General features: G+C 42.0%; 1 protein-coding gene across 4 annotated transcripts in view; it reads left to right on the top strand.

Moving 5' to 3' along the window:
- Positions 1-19,009, top strand: part of PINX1 (PIN2 (TERF1) interacting telomerase inhibitor 1) — a 104,830-nt gene that overhangs the window by 15,566 nt on the left and 70,255 nt on the right. For all 4 annotated transcript variants that reach the window (XR_013828950.1, XR_013828951.1, XM_079925612.1 and 1 more), the window contains exons 5-6: positions 3,148-3,240; positions 9,317-9,393. Coding sequence is in view for 2 of the 4 variants with exons in the window: in XM_079925612.1 (XP_079781738.1) it covers positions 3,148-3,240; positions 9,317-9,393 (170 nt within the window). In the remaining 2 variants the exon portion in view is untranslated. The remainder of the gene's footprint in view (positions 1-3,147; positions 3,241-9,316; positions 9,394-19,009) is intronic.

A 19,009-nucleotide genomic window follows, 5' to 3' on the forward strand; every position in this document is an offset into this window, starting at 1 on the left:
TATTTTGGAAATAAACTGGGATGCTGATAACCTGTCGTCCACAGAGGTGTGGTTTAGGACAGGCATCTTCAAATTGTTTTGCTCCCAGGGCTCCTGAGGGAATTTCGAAAACCAGTATGCCCTATCTCACAGTTTTAGATCGACATCTATAATGTTTTTAATCACAGCTTTAAATAGTTACAAAGAATATAATACCTGCCTATTGGGAAAATTGACATTTTAAAATAAAAGCATTCCGTCAGTCCCAGATGTATCCAGTGGATGTTAAATCCCAGAGCAACTTGATATCCATGGTCATCTCTTTAGAAATAGAAAAGTAAGTCCTTTAATATGCAGAGATATTATGTTTCCTAGTTTCTTTTCCTCTGAAATATTTCCCTTGTATATATCCCATAATATGTTAATATATTTTTTTTGCTTGAACTTTGAAAAATTCATTACCCTGTCATGTTTCTCCACTACAAAACAAATACATATAAATTTTGGGTTTATTTCTCATAGCCCCAAGGCCTAAGGGTAAATACTTTTACTTTGGATTAGGTTGTCTTTATTAATTAGTAGATTGTAATGCACAAAACCAGGAAATAATAAATTTTGATAAATAATTATTAGAACAGTAAAACCTTTTTGGAAGTGCTGGGTTTGCGGCTTTGAATAAAGGACGCCACCATGACACCAGTACTGTGGCTTGTTCCTTATTGATCCTGGTGAGAGGAGAGCTGTGCTCCCCTTGTGTAAAGTGGGAGGAGGACACAGGGGAGAAGCAAAGAAGGAGGACCAGATTGATGCATCCACACAGAACAGAGCAGCTTTAGGAAAGCGTGTGTGTGGACAGCCAGGTAGAAACTGCTCCCCTAGGACGTGTCCGGGCTCGGGTTTGCTCTGGAAAGGCTGTGTGCTCGGAAGGTGGCGAAGCTCCCAGGAGGTTCTCACGTCCCCAGAAGTGTGAGCGCAGCTCCGCTGGCACACAGTGTGGAGGTTAAGGATGTGTGCTCTCATGCAGATCTTCCTGGGTTCCAGTTCCGTCATAGCCACCGCCTTGACGGACCTTATTTTAGCCCTCTTGCTTCAGTGCCCTGTGAAGTCGGTTTATTAGTCCTAGCAGCTACCTTCCAGGGCGGTTGCCGAGATGGAATGCAGGATGGCACAGAAAGCTTACAGCCCAGCGCCTGGGTAAAAGCCACTTCAAACTGGTACTGTGCTTGGTAGTTTGTGTTTGGAACATCAAAATTGAGACTGTTGGGCTTCCCTGGTGGCGCAGTGGTTGAGAGTCCGCCTGCCGATGCAGGCGACACGGGTTCGTGCCCCGGTCCGGGAAGATCCCACATGCTGCGGAGCGGCTGGGCCCGTGAGCCATGGCTGCTGAGCCTGCACGTCCGGAGCCTGTGCTCCGCAACGGGAGAGGCTGCGGCGGTGAGAGGCCCCGTACCGCTAAAAAAAAAAAAAAAAAAAAATTGAGACTGTTATGTGCTATGTAAAGTGTTTGGCCACAGAAAAGAGCAGAAAGTTTCCTGGTGGGATGTTTTTGAAAAAGTCCCAAGCTGATCTTGGGAAGTGACTGCGGAGGAGAACGTTTCAGGTTGTTGATGTGATTAAGCTGTGCTAGGCATTGTCTGAAAGCTTGAAACATCTACCTTAACATTGTTCAGAGCCTTGCTATGTAATTTACACTTTGCTTTTGAAATGACTAATTTCCTGGGAGGGATTACCCTTAGCTAATGTGTTTAATGGACATGTGCTTGTTTTGCTTCACTACTAAGGTGAAAATTTCCTTTTTTCTCCTTTCTCTAACCTCGTATTTATATTTCCTTATGACATAACCATAGGAAAATTCAGTCTCTTTTCTACCTATGATGTGCTCTTTCTGCTACCTTAACTTGACAAATAGATAAAGATGAGGGAACACAGGCAGCTACTGAGATTCCTGTCACTGACTCTCACCCCGGATCTACGTGCTCTGATATTTCAGGCAAAGGACTAAGACTGCTTTCTGGCTCACGTTTTCCTGTTTTGTCAAAGGAGTAACCACATGAGTTTATTCCTCAATGATTTGTTTTTGTTGTTGCTTTTGTCCTGAAAGGCGAGCCTCCAGTGAAATCTGGTGTTTGAGGCGGTGGCTCAGTGCCAGCTCTGCGCCTTCACGCTCTACCTGATTAGCATCTCTGATCTGTTTTTGATTATCATTAATCTATCTTACCTTTATTCACTTTTTAAAAGAACTTTTTATTTGGAAACAATTATAGACTTACAGGAAATTGCAAAAATAGTAGTAGAAAGAGTCCTGAATACCATTCACCCAGTTTCCCCCAACGGTGACATCCAAGGTAGCCGTAGCATAACATCAAAACTAGGAAATTGACACTCATGTTGACTATTAACTAGAACGCAGACCTTATTCAGTTTTCACTATTTTTTTTTAGCCTTCATTCATTTGTGTGTGTGTATGTGTGTGTGTGTAGTTCTGTACAGTTTTATCACATGTATAGATTCATGTAGCCACCACCACAATCAAGATACGGAATTGCTTCATCACCACAAAAGAGCTGCCTCATAATGCCTTTTTGTATTTACACCCACCTTCTACCCCTCCAACCTCCAAACTCCACTTTCATCTTTGTCCCTAGAAACCTTTCATCTGTTCTCCATCTCTGTAGTTTTGTCATTTCAAGAATGTTATAGTCTCAGTGGATCATATAGTATGTAGATTGACCTTTTCATTTAAGCATAATGCCCTTGAAGGCCATCTAGGTTGTTGCACAGTATCAACAGCTCCTTCCTCTTTATTGCGGAGTCGTGTTCCCATATAAGGGAGTACCAGAATTTGCTCAGCCATTCACCCATTGAAGGAATTTTGGGTTAATTCCAGTATTTTACTATCACAGATAAAGCTGTCATGAACATTCATGTGGAGGTTTTTTGTGTGAACAGAAGTTTTCATTTCTCTTCTTCCAGGATGTTATAAACTTATGGAGAATAGCCCTGCCAGATCCATGGCACACAGTTTAAGAATATTTCTGATCATTTTTAGAGCTCAGTAATACATAAGAGGTCTCACAGGATTTTATTTAAATAAGACTGTGTCACTGTAAGAGAATGAGAATGGAATGCAGAGAGTTTAATGTAATGCTTTTCATGCTTTTTTAAAAGACTCCTCAGACAACAAGGAAAAGAAATCTTTCAGCCTTGAAGAGAAGTCCAAAATCTCCAAAAACCGTGTTCATTATATGAAATTCACAAAAGGTAAAATTAAGCATTTCTTTCCTTGTTTGAAATCTCTGTGTTCACACTGGATTTCTTAAAGCATTTTTAGCTCTTCGCTAGCATCACTTGTTTTACTTACAAAATGGGGAAGGAGGGCCGCGCTGACTGGATTGATCTGAAGCAGCGCTGACGTTTCAGCTCTTGCTGTGAGTCACCGGGGGTCTTGTTAGGATGCAGATGCAGACTCATTCGTTCTGAGGTGGGCCCCAGGTTCGGCTTTAGACTATGTACGAGTCCTTCGGTAAAAAGCTGAGTGTGGAAGCTAACTTGCTGTTTAGAAGAGAAAAGGAACTTTATGTGGCTAGATCAGAAAATTTTAATTTATCGCTCAACATTTTTATTTACATTTTCCTGTTTTTTAGAGCTTAATGTTGGTGTTGAACAGCTCCTAAAATGTGCCAATTTAGAGAATTATGCGCCATGTTGAGATCTCCAGTATGAGAAATCTCACTCCCGAGTTGACTCTTCTATTATTCCACACCGTTTCTGTGTTTCATGCAGTGTTAACTTAGGTGTTCCATGGTAATTGCAAAAATAGTGTTAGAAAGCATGTCTTCCTTCATCACCACCTCCCCACTCCCCCAGTGCTGTACCTACATGGTCAGTCGTGGGTGCAGGTGTCCTATTTAACCACTAGGTGGCCGTCTTGTATTGGAAAGAAACCATTTAACTTGAACTCATCAACTCCCCAGATGTTTTCCCATGGAACAGTGTTGTGTACTAAGTGTACTTTTCAGGCACAAAACGTTATTTATTATATTAATATACTTAAAGTGTAAGTATGATAACTATGTTATCTAGTCACCATTTGATGGTTCATCTATGGGAGAGTGGCTGTATGTTTCTACCTCTGTATGCCAGGAAAAGCACGGGTCTTTGCTTTAGTCTCGTTGGCATGATTGGGAATTCCCTGACATCTAGAACCCTGCTGAATAGCAATGGGCACTGGAATTCTCACTACTCTAAACTGTTAATGGTGGCTCTCATTTGGAGCCAGGACCCCAAAAGGTAGACTGGGTTTGGTTTGAGGGAGGGCTCATGGCAGAGCTGAAGGGAGGAGAGAGCCGATTGGGTTCGGGGACGCGTGCAGGGAGAGACTGGGGTTCCCCTTCCCTGTCCCGGCAGGTATGGCTTGTCTGGCTCGTCGTGTTAGCCTCTCTTCTTTCTGTCAGGGTAGAAGCTTCTTTGTCGTTCTCCCGTATGGCTTCTGAGCAGGGTTCCTCTCCACCCCTGACCTGCTGCAGGACAGAAAGCAATCCTTGTTGGCCCCTCTGTCCTTGTCGGGAGAGGCTAAATGGTCACTTAATACCCATCCCCTTAGGGAAAAAAAAAATAGTTACAGCAGGAGGGGTGCTGAGCACAAATGAAATTAAAAGTGCGCTGTGACTTTTGGGTAGTACAGCAGTCTTTTAAGCTCTGACTTTTGAGAATAGAATCTTCTCATTTTCCTTTTGTACCTGACTACATGCATGATTTCATCTGAAGCATTTGCCGAAGCTGGGATAAAACTCTTTAATCTAATGGATGCCGGGAGTATCTCCTTTCTGTTTCTAGTTAAGCCACCCCCTTGCCAGGTGACCCTATCAACCTGCTTGGTTTGTTGTGCTTTCCTTTTCTCTCTTTTAAAATGAGGTTTGCTTATTTATTAGCCTTGTTTGGGGAGCAGGGGGCATTGGTATGTAGGGAGGGTAATTCAACATATATTGTAAGAAAGGTAGCAGAGAAGATTGAGTGGAAAATAGAGGAATTGCAGATTGGGAATAAATAGGAAAGATAGAGGGAGGCAGAAATCCAGGTAGTGAGGAAAATACTCATTTACTGTCCATCGCAGCAATCCACAGTGAAAGTTAATTTTTATTTACTTATTTATTTATTTTAAATTTTATTTATTTGGCCGTGTGGCGCGGCATGTGGGATCTTAGTTCCCTGACCAGGGATTGAACCCATGCCCCCTGCAGTGGAAGCGCCTCCATGCTGGACCGCCGGACCGCCAGGGAAGTCCCCAAACGTTTATTTTAAAGTTCTTCAACTTACTGAAAGAAATCTTTCCTTGTAGAGCAGCTGTTGTCACTGGATGTGAATGATAACCTCTCAGTTTCCTCCAAGAAGGACTATCTTAGGCCACAGGAAACTGGATTCTGGCCATGACTGTCTCACACAAATCACTCAACCTCCTCCCCTCTTTTAGCCTCAGTTTCCATTTTTGTGAAATGAAAGATTTTTAAGTCATTGTTGAGTTCTAAAATAGGTTGTGCTTTAGAACTTACCAGAAATGATGCCGTTGTGTGGACATTTTGATGTCCACAGCATAGTGGATGATAAGGAGTTTTGCCCATGGGTATGCTCGTAGTACAGTAACTAACTCACTTGTTTAATGAGGATGATTCATACTGTAACTCCATCTATATGGTCCAGGAAACTAAAACATGGAAAGACGGCATTTTATTTAGCTTGGTGTGAAGAGTGAAGATAAAGATTACAGTAGCAAATAGCATTGTAAAATTTGTTACTGCCTAAATATTGGTTGTAGCATTTTAGTTCTGATACATAATTATTCCTTTCTTTAGTCCTAAATTTATAATTTAAATTTGACATCATTTATTACATAATTTCAAAATGTTAGTTTCATCCATATTTGTTTAAAAGCCTAACTTCAGCAGTGGTTTCTTTTAATTTGAAAAATATTTGGCAAGGCCATATCTGCAGAGAAAAAACAATAGGGAAAATATAAATTTCTCCAAAGCCGTTTTCGAGGTTTTTAGTATTATACAGTGAGAAGTTGTCCAGAGGGCATTGCTTGTTGCTCCCAGTCATGCAGTGGGTGGGTGGAAGGTTGTGTACACTGTACTTGTGTGGCTTCACTGTGGTAATTTATTCAGGCTTCTCATTCCTGTGACAACTTGTGATACTTCACTCCTTAAACAAGGAAACTACACTCAGCGTGCGTGTCCGTGTGGTCGGCTCCTGGTCTGGAGGCGGACTGTAGTGTCCTGGCCCAGCTGGCCCCCTGCTGTCAGGCTCGGGTGATGGGTGTTCCGCTTCCTCTTCAGGCTCTGGCTCTTCTGACATTTCACTGTGAAGTAGCACCACTGCAGGCTTTTAAAAAGTTCTGACTGTCTTATTATTAGTTGTGAGGGTCTCACTTATTTTACCCCCTGCTCTGATTCTCTCAGGTTTCCTGATTTTCTCACATTATTACCCTTTCAGTGAAGTTTTCTTAATCTTCTGTCCTAGGCTTATTATCAGTCCTATGTGTTTTCACTAAAAAACAAAATCAAAATATAATATCATTTGTTTTATCCTTCTTGATTGGGGAATGCAAATAAATTTTCTAAGCAAGTGAAGCTACCTATGTAACCCTTCAGTGTTTTTTATTTAATGAACATATTTCTCAAACCTGCATTTCCTTACCCTTGCCCCTTTACTCTGAGTAGAAGAACTCAGTTTTTTGAGTCCTGGATATAATACAGTGCTATAATACAGTTTTCGCCTTAGCACTTGTTGGGGTGACTTTTGTCCTTAAACTAAGAGGTTCCAAATTTCCATGATTATCAAGTTCTTACGTTTATTTTTTATCGTTTTATTTGCTTCCCATATGGACTTCTTGGTGTTGTAAGGGTGTCTGGCTGCGGTCATGTTCCTCTCTTCCCATTTGCTGCGCTGATAGACAGGAACACCCGATAATCCTCATGATTAGAAAAACAGCTAAAATGATCCTAAATAAACTGCTGTTCTCTGAAAGGATCAGATCATCCCTTCATGGACTTTGTTACATCAGCTTGGCTACTAGAACCTTTTTTCCTCGGTTCTTGAAATGATATGGACGGTTGAAGACTGGTAGATAAATAAACCAAATCCAGGCAGATAACATATACTTTCTATTCTGTTCAGTTTTTTGACTGTCATTTTCTCTGAGACAAGTTTATCAACAGTATTTGCTATGATTTGACCGTCATTCAGAACTGAGGCCAATAACTTTCAAACTCATTTTTAATATGTATATTTTATTCAAAACTGGCCATAATTTTATAACATTTGTAAACTATTCAGCCAGGACCATTAACTAATAACTATTTCAACATCACTTCCATCTTCACAGTTTTATCTACCTTTAAGTTCCTTTCCATTGGTCTCTGTTAATTCTTCTCTGTGTTTTGTTTTCCAGATCAAATCCAGAGCAAGGCCTGTAACAATCCTGGTTTCTACATTTACTTAAGTGAACTTTGCTAAAGGGTAGACATTTCTGATACGAGAACCCATCACCAAAACTTTAGAAACACTTGCGCCTTCATTGGTACATTCTTTACTAGCTTGACAGCTTTCCCTTTGATTCTAGATTTGGTTTTCATCACTGCGTGTTCATGTTTTGACATCCTGTTTTAGAATTGTCATCTTGCATGTACCCTCCCTTCCTTAACCCCTGCAGCATTCCTTTTAGTTCAGTTGCTGTAAAAGAGATTGTCATTTGCATTTCTTTTAGGGTATCTGTTCCATTTCAGGAGCTAGCTTAGGGATGGGTGGCTGCCACGTATTTTGAACTCAGTACAACTCCTTTTTCTGAACTAGAAACTGCCACCCGAATGTGCTCTGCCGTGCAGAATGGGTTCTGCTGAGGGCAAAGCTTGGAATAGATCTCAGACCTCATGAACGTTGTCCACTTCTCCCTACCAGTTTTATTCCCTACTTTTCTGGTTCATTTTCTGAGTTCCCATCTGGGATAGACTTCATTTTGCTCTTGAGTAGCTTTCCTTTGGGGTCTTCTGTCTGGGTTCTACGTAATAGCCAGGTAGAACCAGGAAGCTTCATTTATTTCCAGCTCAGGAAGAGAGGCGAGAGCAGCACAGAGCCACGCACGAGCCTGTCCTGGCAGGAACAGGTTGCACTGACTGGACCCATGAGTCTGGTACTGCAGCCTAGGAAACTGGTTTTGGCGCCTCGTTTTGCATTAAATCGAAGGGTGTTTGTTTTTTTAATTTCATGGAGTCACTAAGCAATATCATATTTGAATGCCCCAGTGATAGTCAGTGAACTAGAACCCTTCTGGGTCATGACGGTACTTTGCCAAGTCAGTTTGCTGCAGGAAACCAAGAAGATAAGTGGGTCTGTGACAGTGGAGCTCAGGCTTCCAACGCAGAACAAAGACTCTGGTGTCTAACCCAGAGCCTCACTCCCCCGGAGCCTCAAGACTTTATATGTAGTAGTTACATTTTAGAATACATTTACCGTGAAGTTGACAAATGGGACTAGATTTGGTCCACTGCTCACAGGGTATTATTGGTAGAAGTGGAAATTCCGTAGAAGTGAATTTTAAATTAGTTGGTTTGTGGGTTTGAAATTAAGTTAAAGAGTTTAGGGTTTTTAATAAGAATCAAGGATCCTTTGGACACTGTTTTTGCCAGAAGCCATTTAATTTCCGACTCTTATTATGTATCCCTTTATTTAAAAAAGATATAGCTATTACAGTAAAAAAATTTAAAGAGAAACATCTGAAACCCTTTCACCCTAATGCAATGAATTTTATTTGCATTTATTAAAAAAATTCATTCATTCAATTAATTATTGAGCTTCTATGTGTCAATTAATTATTGAGCTTCTATGTGTCAACCCCTGTGCTCATTTGGGGTTTTGGAGCTACGTTTCTTAGCAGCGTTTTTTTTATCCTGCATTTCATAATCCTAAGTAAGTAGCTCATGTCTCCTTGAAGTAAACAGGATCTGTTTTCTAAGTGGGGAGCCCAGAGGCCCAGAAATCATACCTTGAAGGCATACCAGTAGTAGAGCTGCTGTAGAATTGAGCTTTCCTCTCCATCTCCATGCTCAGGGCTGTTTCTAACATTAAGAGAAAGTCAAGGGTTCTGGTTCACTTATTTGATATTTAAGTGATTTTTAAATTTATTTAATTGCAGTAATCTGTGAAGGGGAAACAGAAGGTCAGTAGTTTACAAAATTGTTTATTTCTTTTCCAAAACCCATCTTGCTTTCAGGAGTTTCATGGTTTATATTTGTATTCCTTATTTTAGAAAGAATATATTACTGAAGGTGTCACGTTTTTCTAGGGAAGGATCTCTCATCTCGGAGCCAAACAGATCTTGACTGCATTTTTGGGAAAAGACAGAATAAGAAGACTCCCGAGGTATTAAGCCACATACGATTGATTTTTCAACTGTGTATAGAACTATGTATATTTATTATTCATAGCACTTTCCAGGCAAAGTTACCAAAAAAACCTTCTAGAGGCTTCATACAAAGGCTGAATGGTATCCTCTGAATAGTAATACTTGATAGATGATATGTATTATAAGGAACTTTAAAAAGAATGTGTGTTCTCTGGGCTTTTTTCCCTCCTGGTGTGAGGACTAGACTAACCTCCGGGAAGAACGCCTGTTGCTGATGGATTCAAAGGGGCCAGCGTCTCCCGGCTGCACGAGGGAGGGAGGCGCTCGCTGCAGGCAGCCATTTTGCTCGCTTTGCTCAGAGCGCGTAGCTCTCTCTGGAGCATGGCTGTGGGGGAGACCGTCAGACTCACGCTCAGTCCTGGGCTCTTCCACCTGAAAAGCATTTTGAGACAATGTTGGATCGGCATGGAGAATCTGGAAGGGATTTAGATGTGGTATTTCCTCCATTGTACAATATTGTTTGTTTCAAAACTAGAAGACAAGAATCGAGTGACTAAACTGCACCCTGAATGGGGTGCATCCGTAATTCATGATCCTAACTATTAAACTGGGCTCTGTAATACAGCACAGAGTTCTTTGTGCCATTTCCAACTGGAAGACACAGCCCTGGATGTCGTTTGCATATCAAAATAGTAGGATTCTTAGAATATGCATTTCTGGAGATAATGGGAGAAAAATATTTAAAATTGATCTTATTGATATCTATGAAAATCTGAAATATACGGTTGCTCTCACTAGCTATGGTAACTATCACTCAGCTAATCTGATGTGTCATACTCACGTTCCTTTATTGGTTCCTAGTCAAGGTCCTGATGACTACAGAGCAAAAAAGACGTGTTTCATTTATTTCTGACATTTCTCCAGACTGTCAGAAAATTTTCCAGGATGGTAGCTATTTGTTACTTAATATAATTTTCAAAGACTTCAGAATTACCAGTTATTGGAAATTTTGTTTGGTGACTTCCTTTGTAGGTTAGGACCAAACTCCTAGTCTTTCAGCACTTTTCTGCCCCCGCATGTGTAGCCATTAGGACAGAGGAGGGAGGCCTGGGCCCTGGGGCCTGCTGAGCGGCACTTCCTGCAGCTCTGCTGAGTTACGTCTGGGTAGGTGGATCATTAGGGAGGGAGCATCCCGAGTTCAGGCTGCACTGGATGCTTCATTCACAGGAGGCTGTTGAAAAGAGCCGGGGTCATCAGACAACCCAGCTTCTGGTCACACCTCTGCTCCGCCCCTCCCTGGTTCCTGTGGGATGTGGATTAGGCCCTCTGCCTGGTTCACCAAGGACTTCCGCCCCTGGCTTATCTCAGTTTTCCCCTCCTTCCAGTGTCCTCAGTACCCTCAGGGATGCTCTCTGAGCCTCTGCTCTGCCCTAACAACCCCGCCTGGCCACACCCTGCGCCTTGACCTCAGTGCCTCGCCCCTCCCTGGGTCCCCGGGGACTGTCTTTCTGTCCCAGCTCTCCCAGTCGTGCATTCCCACTGCACCGGCTTTTCTGAATCTTTGCCTTGGATTACTTGATTCTCCCTGCTGCCAGCCTTCATTGCCCCCAGCCTGCGTCCTCTCTCTCCAGCATCCTCTTTGAAATTGTACAGTTGAACAGATCGGGGAAGGAAACATTACTTATGGGCTTCTGGTAGAATTTTAAAAGAATTTATGTGGTAAGCACAGGAAAGCTTTTTGTTATAGGAGATGAGAGGTTTCTCATCCTCTGATCGCCATCTATTTGAGGGCTTACTGGTGTGGGATGCCATAAGGTTTTTCAGCACTGTGCGGTACTTGACTTTTTGGCGGTATAGTCATTTATGATCTGGTTAAAGCGAGCTGTTCCCCTGTATTTGAGGAGTTCCAGAAACAGTTCCCTAGTACTAGCCCAGGGAAAATCTGTTTCGGTACACTTGGTGTGGAGAAGACCAACCTTGATATAATTCTGTGTTTTGTGCAAGAATGGTATCCAGGCACATCTTCATCTCTCATTCTGCTGATGCAGTTAAGGTCCTGCTTGGTGGAGAGGCTGTGTTCTATCAAGATGCAGCTCCTGCTCTAGAGCTGTGCTTCTCCACCACGGTTGCCCAAGAATGGGCTGAGGAGCTTTAAAAAAACTGCTCTTGTCAGGGTCCCACCCCAGATCAATGAAATCCAAAGTCTGGGTTAGGGTTTGGGCATCAGCACGTAAGAAAAAGAGAGAGCCCTTTTGTGTTTTTTTTTAATTAAAAGAAAAGATATCCTACCCAGGTGATTCAGGTGTTTATTCTGCCGTGTAATGAGGAGTAAGGCTTGAGAACCACTAGTAGAGGCCCTGACGGGTAACTCTGCAGGTGGAGCCTTGGCTGTAGTGTCAGGACTATTGCCTAGAGCAGGGCTTCTCAATCCTCATGTGTACACAGATCCTCTGGGACTTTCGTTAAGCTGTGGGTTCTGTTTCACAAGGGCTGGGTGGGACCTGAATTCTGCATTTCTGAGGAGCTCCCGGGCGATGCCGCTGCCGCTGGTGGCACTGCCGCATGTGCCGCAGGGAGCGCATGGGGCCTCTGCAGTGTTTTGTTTTTTTTTTAACATCTCTATTGGAGTATAATTGCCTTATAGTGGTGTGTTAGTTTCTGCTGTATAACAAAGTGAATCAACTATACGTATACATATATCCCCATATCTCTTCCCTCTTGCGTCTCCCTCCCTCCCACCCTCCCTATCCCACCCCTCTAGGTGGTCACAAAGCACCGAGCTGATCTCCCTGTGCTATGCGGCTGCTTCCCACTAGCTATCTATTTTACGTTTGGTAGTGTATATATGTCCATGCCACTCTCTCGCTTCGTCCCAGCTTACCCTTCCCCCTCCCCATATCCTCAAGTCCATTCTCTAGTAGGTCTGTGTCTTTATTCCCGTCCTGCCCCTAGGTTCTTCGTGACCTTCTTTTTTTTAGATTCCATATATATGTGTTAGCATACAGTATTTGTTTTTTCTTTCTGACTTCACTCTGTATGATAGACTCTAGGTCCATCCACCTCACTACAAATAACTCAATTTCGTTTCTTTTATCTCTGCAGTATTTTACATTTGACACACACCTGCATGTGTATATGTACTTAAATCTAATCACATTTTTTCGGCACCAAATAAAACACCTGTCTGTAAAGCGGTCACTTTTAAATTTGTCTTTTACACACATATGGATTTTCATATATTGAGTTCGCTTTTATTGAGGCATACCTGTACCTTCGTTGTTGCTAAGTAAACCGTTGCTAAGAAACCTTACCATGTTAATTACAACAGCCCTTCTAGCTGAGGGCTGGAGTCCTTTGATCAGATCTGTTTGAAAACACCACCTCTTTTGGCTCCAGTGTTCAGCTGGAAGGAATATTGCTTTGTTTTACTCCCTTGACCCCCATAGCAACATTGGCCTCAAGTCAATCTTTGGCATTACCGAGGCCAAGGCGCTGCTGGAGGTCAGATGCTGGAGTCTCAGAAACCATGGTGGTATGAAATGTTAAAGCGGTAGCACCTCTCTGGGTGCTTTGGATAAGGTGCTGATACTGGTCCTGTCTTTGCATCTAGGTTTAAAGAACCTTGGGCGTTGTCCACATCGGGCTTGGGGAGCATCATACCTCTCACATGAAGCGCAACCCGCTGATTTCTACACCCCCTGGCTGTTACGATAATAGAAATTACAGCTTTATTAAGCATCTGTGTGCCAGACACTGTGCTAGACACTTATTTCTCTATTTAATCCTCATAGCTATCTTATGAAGTAGGCATCATTATCGACCTTCTTGCAGAGAGGCTCAGAAAGGTTTGTTACCAAGCTCCGAAGTGGCACAGATGGGATTGAAATCCAGGTCCCTCTGACTCCAAAGCCAGTGCTTTTTCCCCTATACCACACTACTACCAATGTTAATTAACTTTTGTTGTGTTTAAAAAAAAAAAAATCTGCATTTTAATGATCTAGTTATGATGTAGAAATTTTATTTGAGATTTTGCCAGAGACATAAATAGTTAATATTTTAACAGAACTTTGTGGAAAAATGATTCTCGTTTTGCTGAAAATAATAGTTTAAGTTTCAAAACGTCACTACCTTGCCTTCAATCAGAGTTGAACTGTTAGGGGTTTGGAAGCGTATTACCAAATGCCTGGGCCAGCTTTGGGAACATTCTACTTTGTCATTGGAGCTGTAGGCAGGCTGAATTAAGAACAAGCTAGCTTGAGTTCCTGGAGCATAGGTACCATGTTACTTGTGTATTTTCTGGTCTCTCAAATGAACTGAATGATCTAAATACACATACACATACACACACATATATCCCCAAAACATTAGCAGCCCTCAATTAATACGTCATGAGGTTTTTTTGCTTTTTGTTTTTTTAAAACTTTTAATTTTGAAATAATTATAGATTCACAGGAAGTTGCAAAGATAGTACAGAGGGGTTACATCTTATTAACTATCATACAAGATGAAAACTAGGAAACTGATGTTGGTGGGATCTGTGTGTAGTTCTGTGCCATGTCATCACGTTTGTGGATCCTGTAACCACTGTCGAATTCAGATGCAGAACTGTTCCCTCACCACGAACGTCTCCCTCATGCTGGCCCCATTTATAGTCACATTCCCTCTACCACAGTTCCTCCCCCCAGCAATCACTGTTGCTAACTGAATTGTCTGATCTGAAATAGAATATCATGTATATGGCTCATTGGATCTCCCACGGTCTGATGCTGAGTCTGCTCATATCAGTAATGATCAATACCCAGGTTTTTAAGGGCTGATTGTAGTTTCAGTGACCTGCCTCCTGCACTTTTCCATGCTAGATTTTATGTCTTCTGTCTCATGGGTCTTTCGAGAACGCCTTGTAGAATCAGATCATTTGATGTCTCTAAAGCCCAAGGTTATCGGTTAAGTCATTTACTTTAGTAATTCTGGAAGTATATCAAACCGTAAAGTGATATATAAATATAGGGTGTATCATAATGTGACAGGTTTGCCATCTCTAATGTGTCAGCATGGGAGAGCTCCTTGGGCAGTGTCTTGGGGTACACTCATTATGGGGAGGTTGGTGAACTCTTTTAAATTGCATAAAGAATTTGTGTGTGGGTCTGTCTGCATGTGTGTTTGAATATATAAAGTCCAGTGCTTTCATCTGATTTTCACAGGAGTCCTTGAACCCTAAAGAAACTTAAAATCCAGGACTATGCATAAAAACAAAACAAAACAAACTCTTCCCAATCCAAAAAAGAAATCACTTAAAATGAAAATTTTCTTTGTGAGGGTAGTACGAGTTATAATATGTAGAAATAAAAAGAGATTCACATCAAAACAAAACAACAACCCAAGCTAAACTCAAGATGTCCAGGACACGTTTAGGAAGTTTAAATTACGCCTTCTATTCTGTCTCTGACCTTTATACATTTAATGAAGAAATCGATCCACTGTATTTTTTTTTTTTTTTTTTTTTTTTGCGGTACACGGGCCTCCCACTGCCACAGCCCCTCCCGTTGCGGAGCACAGGCTCCAGACGCACAGGCCCAGCGGCCATGGCTCACAGGCCCAGCCGCTCCGCGGCATGTGGGATCCTCCTGGACCAGGGCACGAACCTGTGACCCCTGCATCGGCAGGCGGACTCCCAACCACTGCGCCACCAGGCAAGCCTGATCCACTGTATTTTTACATGTGGACTTTCTCATCTGTCACATACACTGGACAATGACCTACTTAAAGAGAGAGGACTTATGCTGTGCTTGTTCCTGGGTCCCCAGTGTGTGATCTGTTCAGTGCTTGGCACACGGTAGGGATTCAGTAAATTGAAATTTCATTGTACTTCTGTTTTTAAAAAAATAGACTTGTTACCCATCTTAAAAATCATGGCTTGTATAGCTTTACGGTTGATATTTGAAGTATTTTTTTCTTTTTGAAATGTTTTGATCGGTAAATAACTCCCTCTTCTCTGAGAACAGGAAAATTCCATCAACTAATTTCAATCCAATGCCAAGCGTAATCCACTAGTGTCCTTAGTAGATTTTTGAGGAAGGATTATTGAATGAATGTTTGCTTATGCCATTTTATGTTTTTAAAAATCAAGCCTGTTTGCCAGAAATTGGTTTTCCAACATTGCATTTCACTCTGGAATAGTTATTCACAGGCTTGACTGTTTTTCATCGCGGTAGAAGTAAAAGCCTTCCTGTCTCTTCAGGGACTACACTCTGACTATATTCATGGGAAGACGGTAACTCTGGATTGGAGTACGCCTGAACTGGAGATGTATGCGCTTCCTACGGAGACAAGGAAATGATTGAATATGTTGAATTGAAATTACTAGGGCCCCATGAGACCTGCAGCGGGTACTTGTGCTGGCCAGTGCCTGCTGGGAGTTAGAGGCACGTGTGTGTGTGTGTGTGTGTGTGTGTGTGTGTGTGTGTGTGTGTGTGTGTGTGTGTCTTTTCTCACTTGGTTGCAAGTTGAAGTTGGAGATACTGAAAAACAAATTCTGTTAGTTCCTATCTTGTTGAACTTCCTGATACTCCTTTTTTTTTCCCTTCTCTCATTTTTTCCCTCCCCCACCTTCCCAGTTTCCTTCCTCTGTCCAGCTTGTTTCCTGATTCAGCCTTATCACTAGAGAAAATACTCCTAAACCATAGCGAGGACTGAGAGTGTGTTACCAGCATTTCTACTTTGTTTCTCTAAACAACACACTTCTGGCATAGGCTTTGGGCCAAATAATTGTCAATTTCTTCACCTTTATAACCTGACTGAATTAGAAACCATGTATTTCTTATGTTCTCTCAGGATACCCAGCTAATGATCACTTGCCGTGCATTCCTCTGATAGCTTTCGCTTTTTGAACCAAAGCATGACTTCATTGTGGTTTGTGTCCCTTTCTCATTAATCATCACCAATCCCCTTTCCCGTATCTTGCTGACTGTCAAATCTGAAAACTAACTTCCAAGCAGACTCTTCTCTTTTGGGTGGTTGAATTCATGGGGTATTTTAGGCCAGTCTTTCTTCTAGTTCTATAGACTACCCTAAAGAACTCAGAGGGGAAGATCACTGGGAAAAGAAGTCTCTCTCTCTCTCTCTTTTTTTTTTTTTAATTTTTTACTTGAAACACCTTTGAAATGAAGGCTGTTTCTCACTGGTTCTGAATTTTCATGTTCGTAACCCGTATTTGTGAACTGGGTTGAGTTTTGTAAATGGCTTACCAGATGTGGGCTCTTATATTTGAATGTCCCCACTTCCTGCAAACCTCTGTCACTCTGCCTCCTGCCTCACCCAGATCTGCATCACCATTCGAAAGGTGAGCAGCCTTCTAGCCTAGTGCTTGCTTAAGGTAATCTTACGATGAAGAACCTTTTAGTCAGAGGTAAATTTAAACTAAGCCCACAAACAAGCTAAATAATACATTTATATATAATACTATATAAATAATACTAATAAATAACATTATTTTTAATAATGTAACTGTTATAATAACATAATGTATTTATTAATACTAATAAATAACACTATATAAATAATACATTTATATAGTTTGTTTTTTGCCAGCAATGATGACGTCAGTAATTCTTGTCAGCATGTGTATTTTTTTTTTTTTTGGCTGCGCCACATGACATGCAGGATCTTAGTTCCCGGACCAGGGATCGAACCCATGCCCCCTGCAGTGGGAGCACGGAGACTTAACCACTGGGAAGTCCCAAGTGTTTTGACCACTGATAACAGAATCAAGATTCAAAATAATCTCTCTAAGCTGGGACATTTGGCCAAAACTAAATAGATGAAATTTTGTGAAGATATGTAAAGTCTCATTTAATCCTTGGAAAGAACTAATCTGGTAGCAGTTGAATGAGAATTACCTTAGAGCCTGGGACATGTAACCTGACCACAAGTTTAACCTAAGCAAAATATGCAGTGTGGCAACTGTCCTGAATGCAGGCTTGGGCTGCTGCTTTAGAAGCAGCTGAAAGCAGCAGGTGTTTGGAGTGTTTTCTGTACTGGTGACTGTATTTGAACTGTTCTGTTCAGGCCTGGGTCCCATATGTTATAAGAATGTGTTCAGAGCATGGCATTAGGGGCAGAGGTATCTGGAAAGCATGTTATACACAGGAACAATTAGATGAGCAGTTAGGAAATTCTGCCTGGACTACAGAGAGATCCTGACTTTGAACTTTTGAATGGTTTCAGGGGTCCTCTAGGAAAGGAACAGATTTGTTTGGTAAACTTCAGAGGAGGAACTAGTACTGATGGATGAAATTCACAGAAAGATTTCTACTCAGAGAAGGGAGGCAGCATGGGCCGACAGAGCCGGCCAGCTGGATAGGATGTACCTCGTGGTTAATTTCCTGGAGGGACTCCTGTAATAGGTGAGAGTCTGAACTACGTGCATGTGAGCTCTTTCAAGTCTAAGGTTCTCTGATTCTGGAGGAAGGAGAACACGTGAAATACTCACATTTGAAAAGGCACTTGACTTGAAGTTTTACATTTTCCTAGACTACAAAGGAAAGAACATTACCTGATTCCTCTCCCTTATTCTCATGTACTTGGGCAGTTTTGACTTTATCTACTTATGGTCTTTATCCAGGAGATGAATGTGAAAAGTGTTTGATGTGTTCAAATACGAAATTAACTAATAGTGAGGTAAAATAGCAAGTTGTCCTAGAGATTCAAGACTTAAAAGAGTTACTAGAAATGGCGAGTGTCAAGGTGAAGGTATCCTGTCGAGACAGTTGTTGTGGGTATCCCCATTTTATCTGTCAACTTCATGTTCTTGTTTATAAAATGAGAGTGTTGAATTATATGTTCTTGTAGTAGATTCTGTTTTCCAAAGGCGGCCTCAGTGATGCCTCGCATTCCACATACTCTTCTAGATTGACCCCTGCTGGTTTCTCATCAGGAGATGGAGCCCGGTCCCCTCTGCTTCCATGTGGGCAGGCTTGTGACTTGCGTGTAGCGGTGGGGATTTGTGCGACCTTTGAGGCTTCGTCAGCTAAAATTCTTGCTCTCGAAGCCTTCAGCCTGCATGTAAGCAGCCCAGCTGCCATGAGCCCCCAGATTGTCAGAAAGCCCAGAGCCCAAAGTAGCCTGCATGGAGAGGCCGTGACATGGAGAGTGATGCGGGTACCCAAGTCTACACAAAGAGCAAGAAGTGCCTGGCCAGCCCCCTGCTATGCCAGCTCTAATCCCTTTTTGACAGTAGCCACGTTAGAGACCCCGGGCAGACCCAGCCAGCCAGGCTTTTCCTCGAATTGCTGGCCCAAAGAAATAGTGTGCTAATGAAATGGTTTTTCTTGTTTTAAGCTGTTCCTTTGGCGGGGGCGGGGGGCGGGTGGGGGTTATCTAGATAACTGAAATGGCTCTTCTAGGACCCGTCATTCTATGGTTCTGTGATTATCCATTGATGGTAAGCCTGGTAGAATTATCTTAACCAAGAGACGGAGGAAATGATGTCATCTAATGAAATGTTCCCTTTCTCTGGTTTCTTCTAAAGGGAGGTTCATTAAGTGGAATATAGTATTGAGAATAGACACTTCAGAGTTTCATAAACCTATACTTGAGCCCATGAGTAGTTTGAAGACTGTGTGATTTAGGGTAAGT

Source organism: Stenella coeruleoalba (assembly GCF_951394435.1).
Source record: "Stenella coeruleoalba genome assembly, chromosome: 7".
NCBI lineage: Eukaryota > Metazoa > Chordata > Mammalia > Artiodactyla > Delphinidae > Stenella > Stenella coeruleoalba.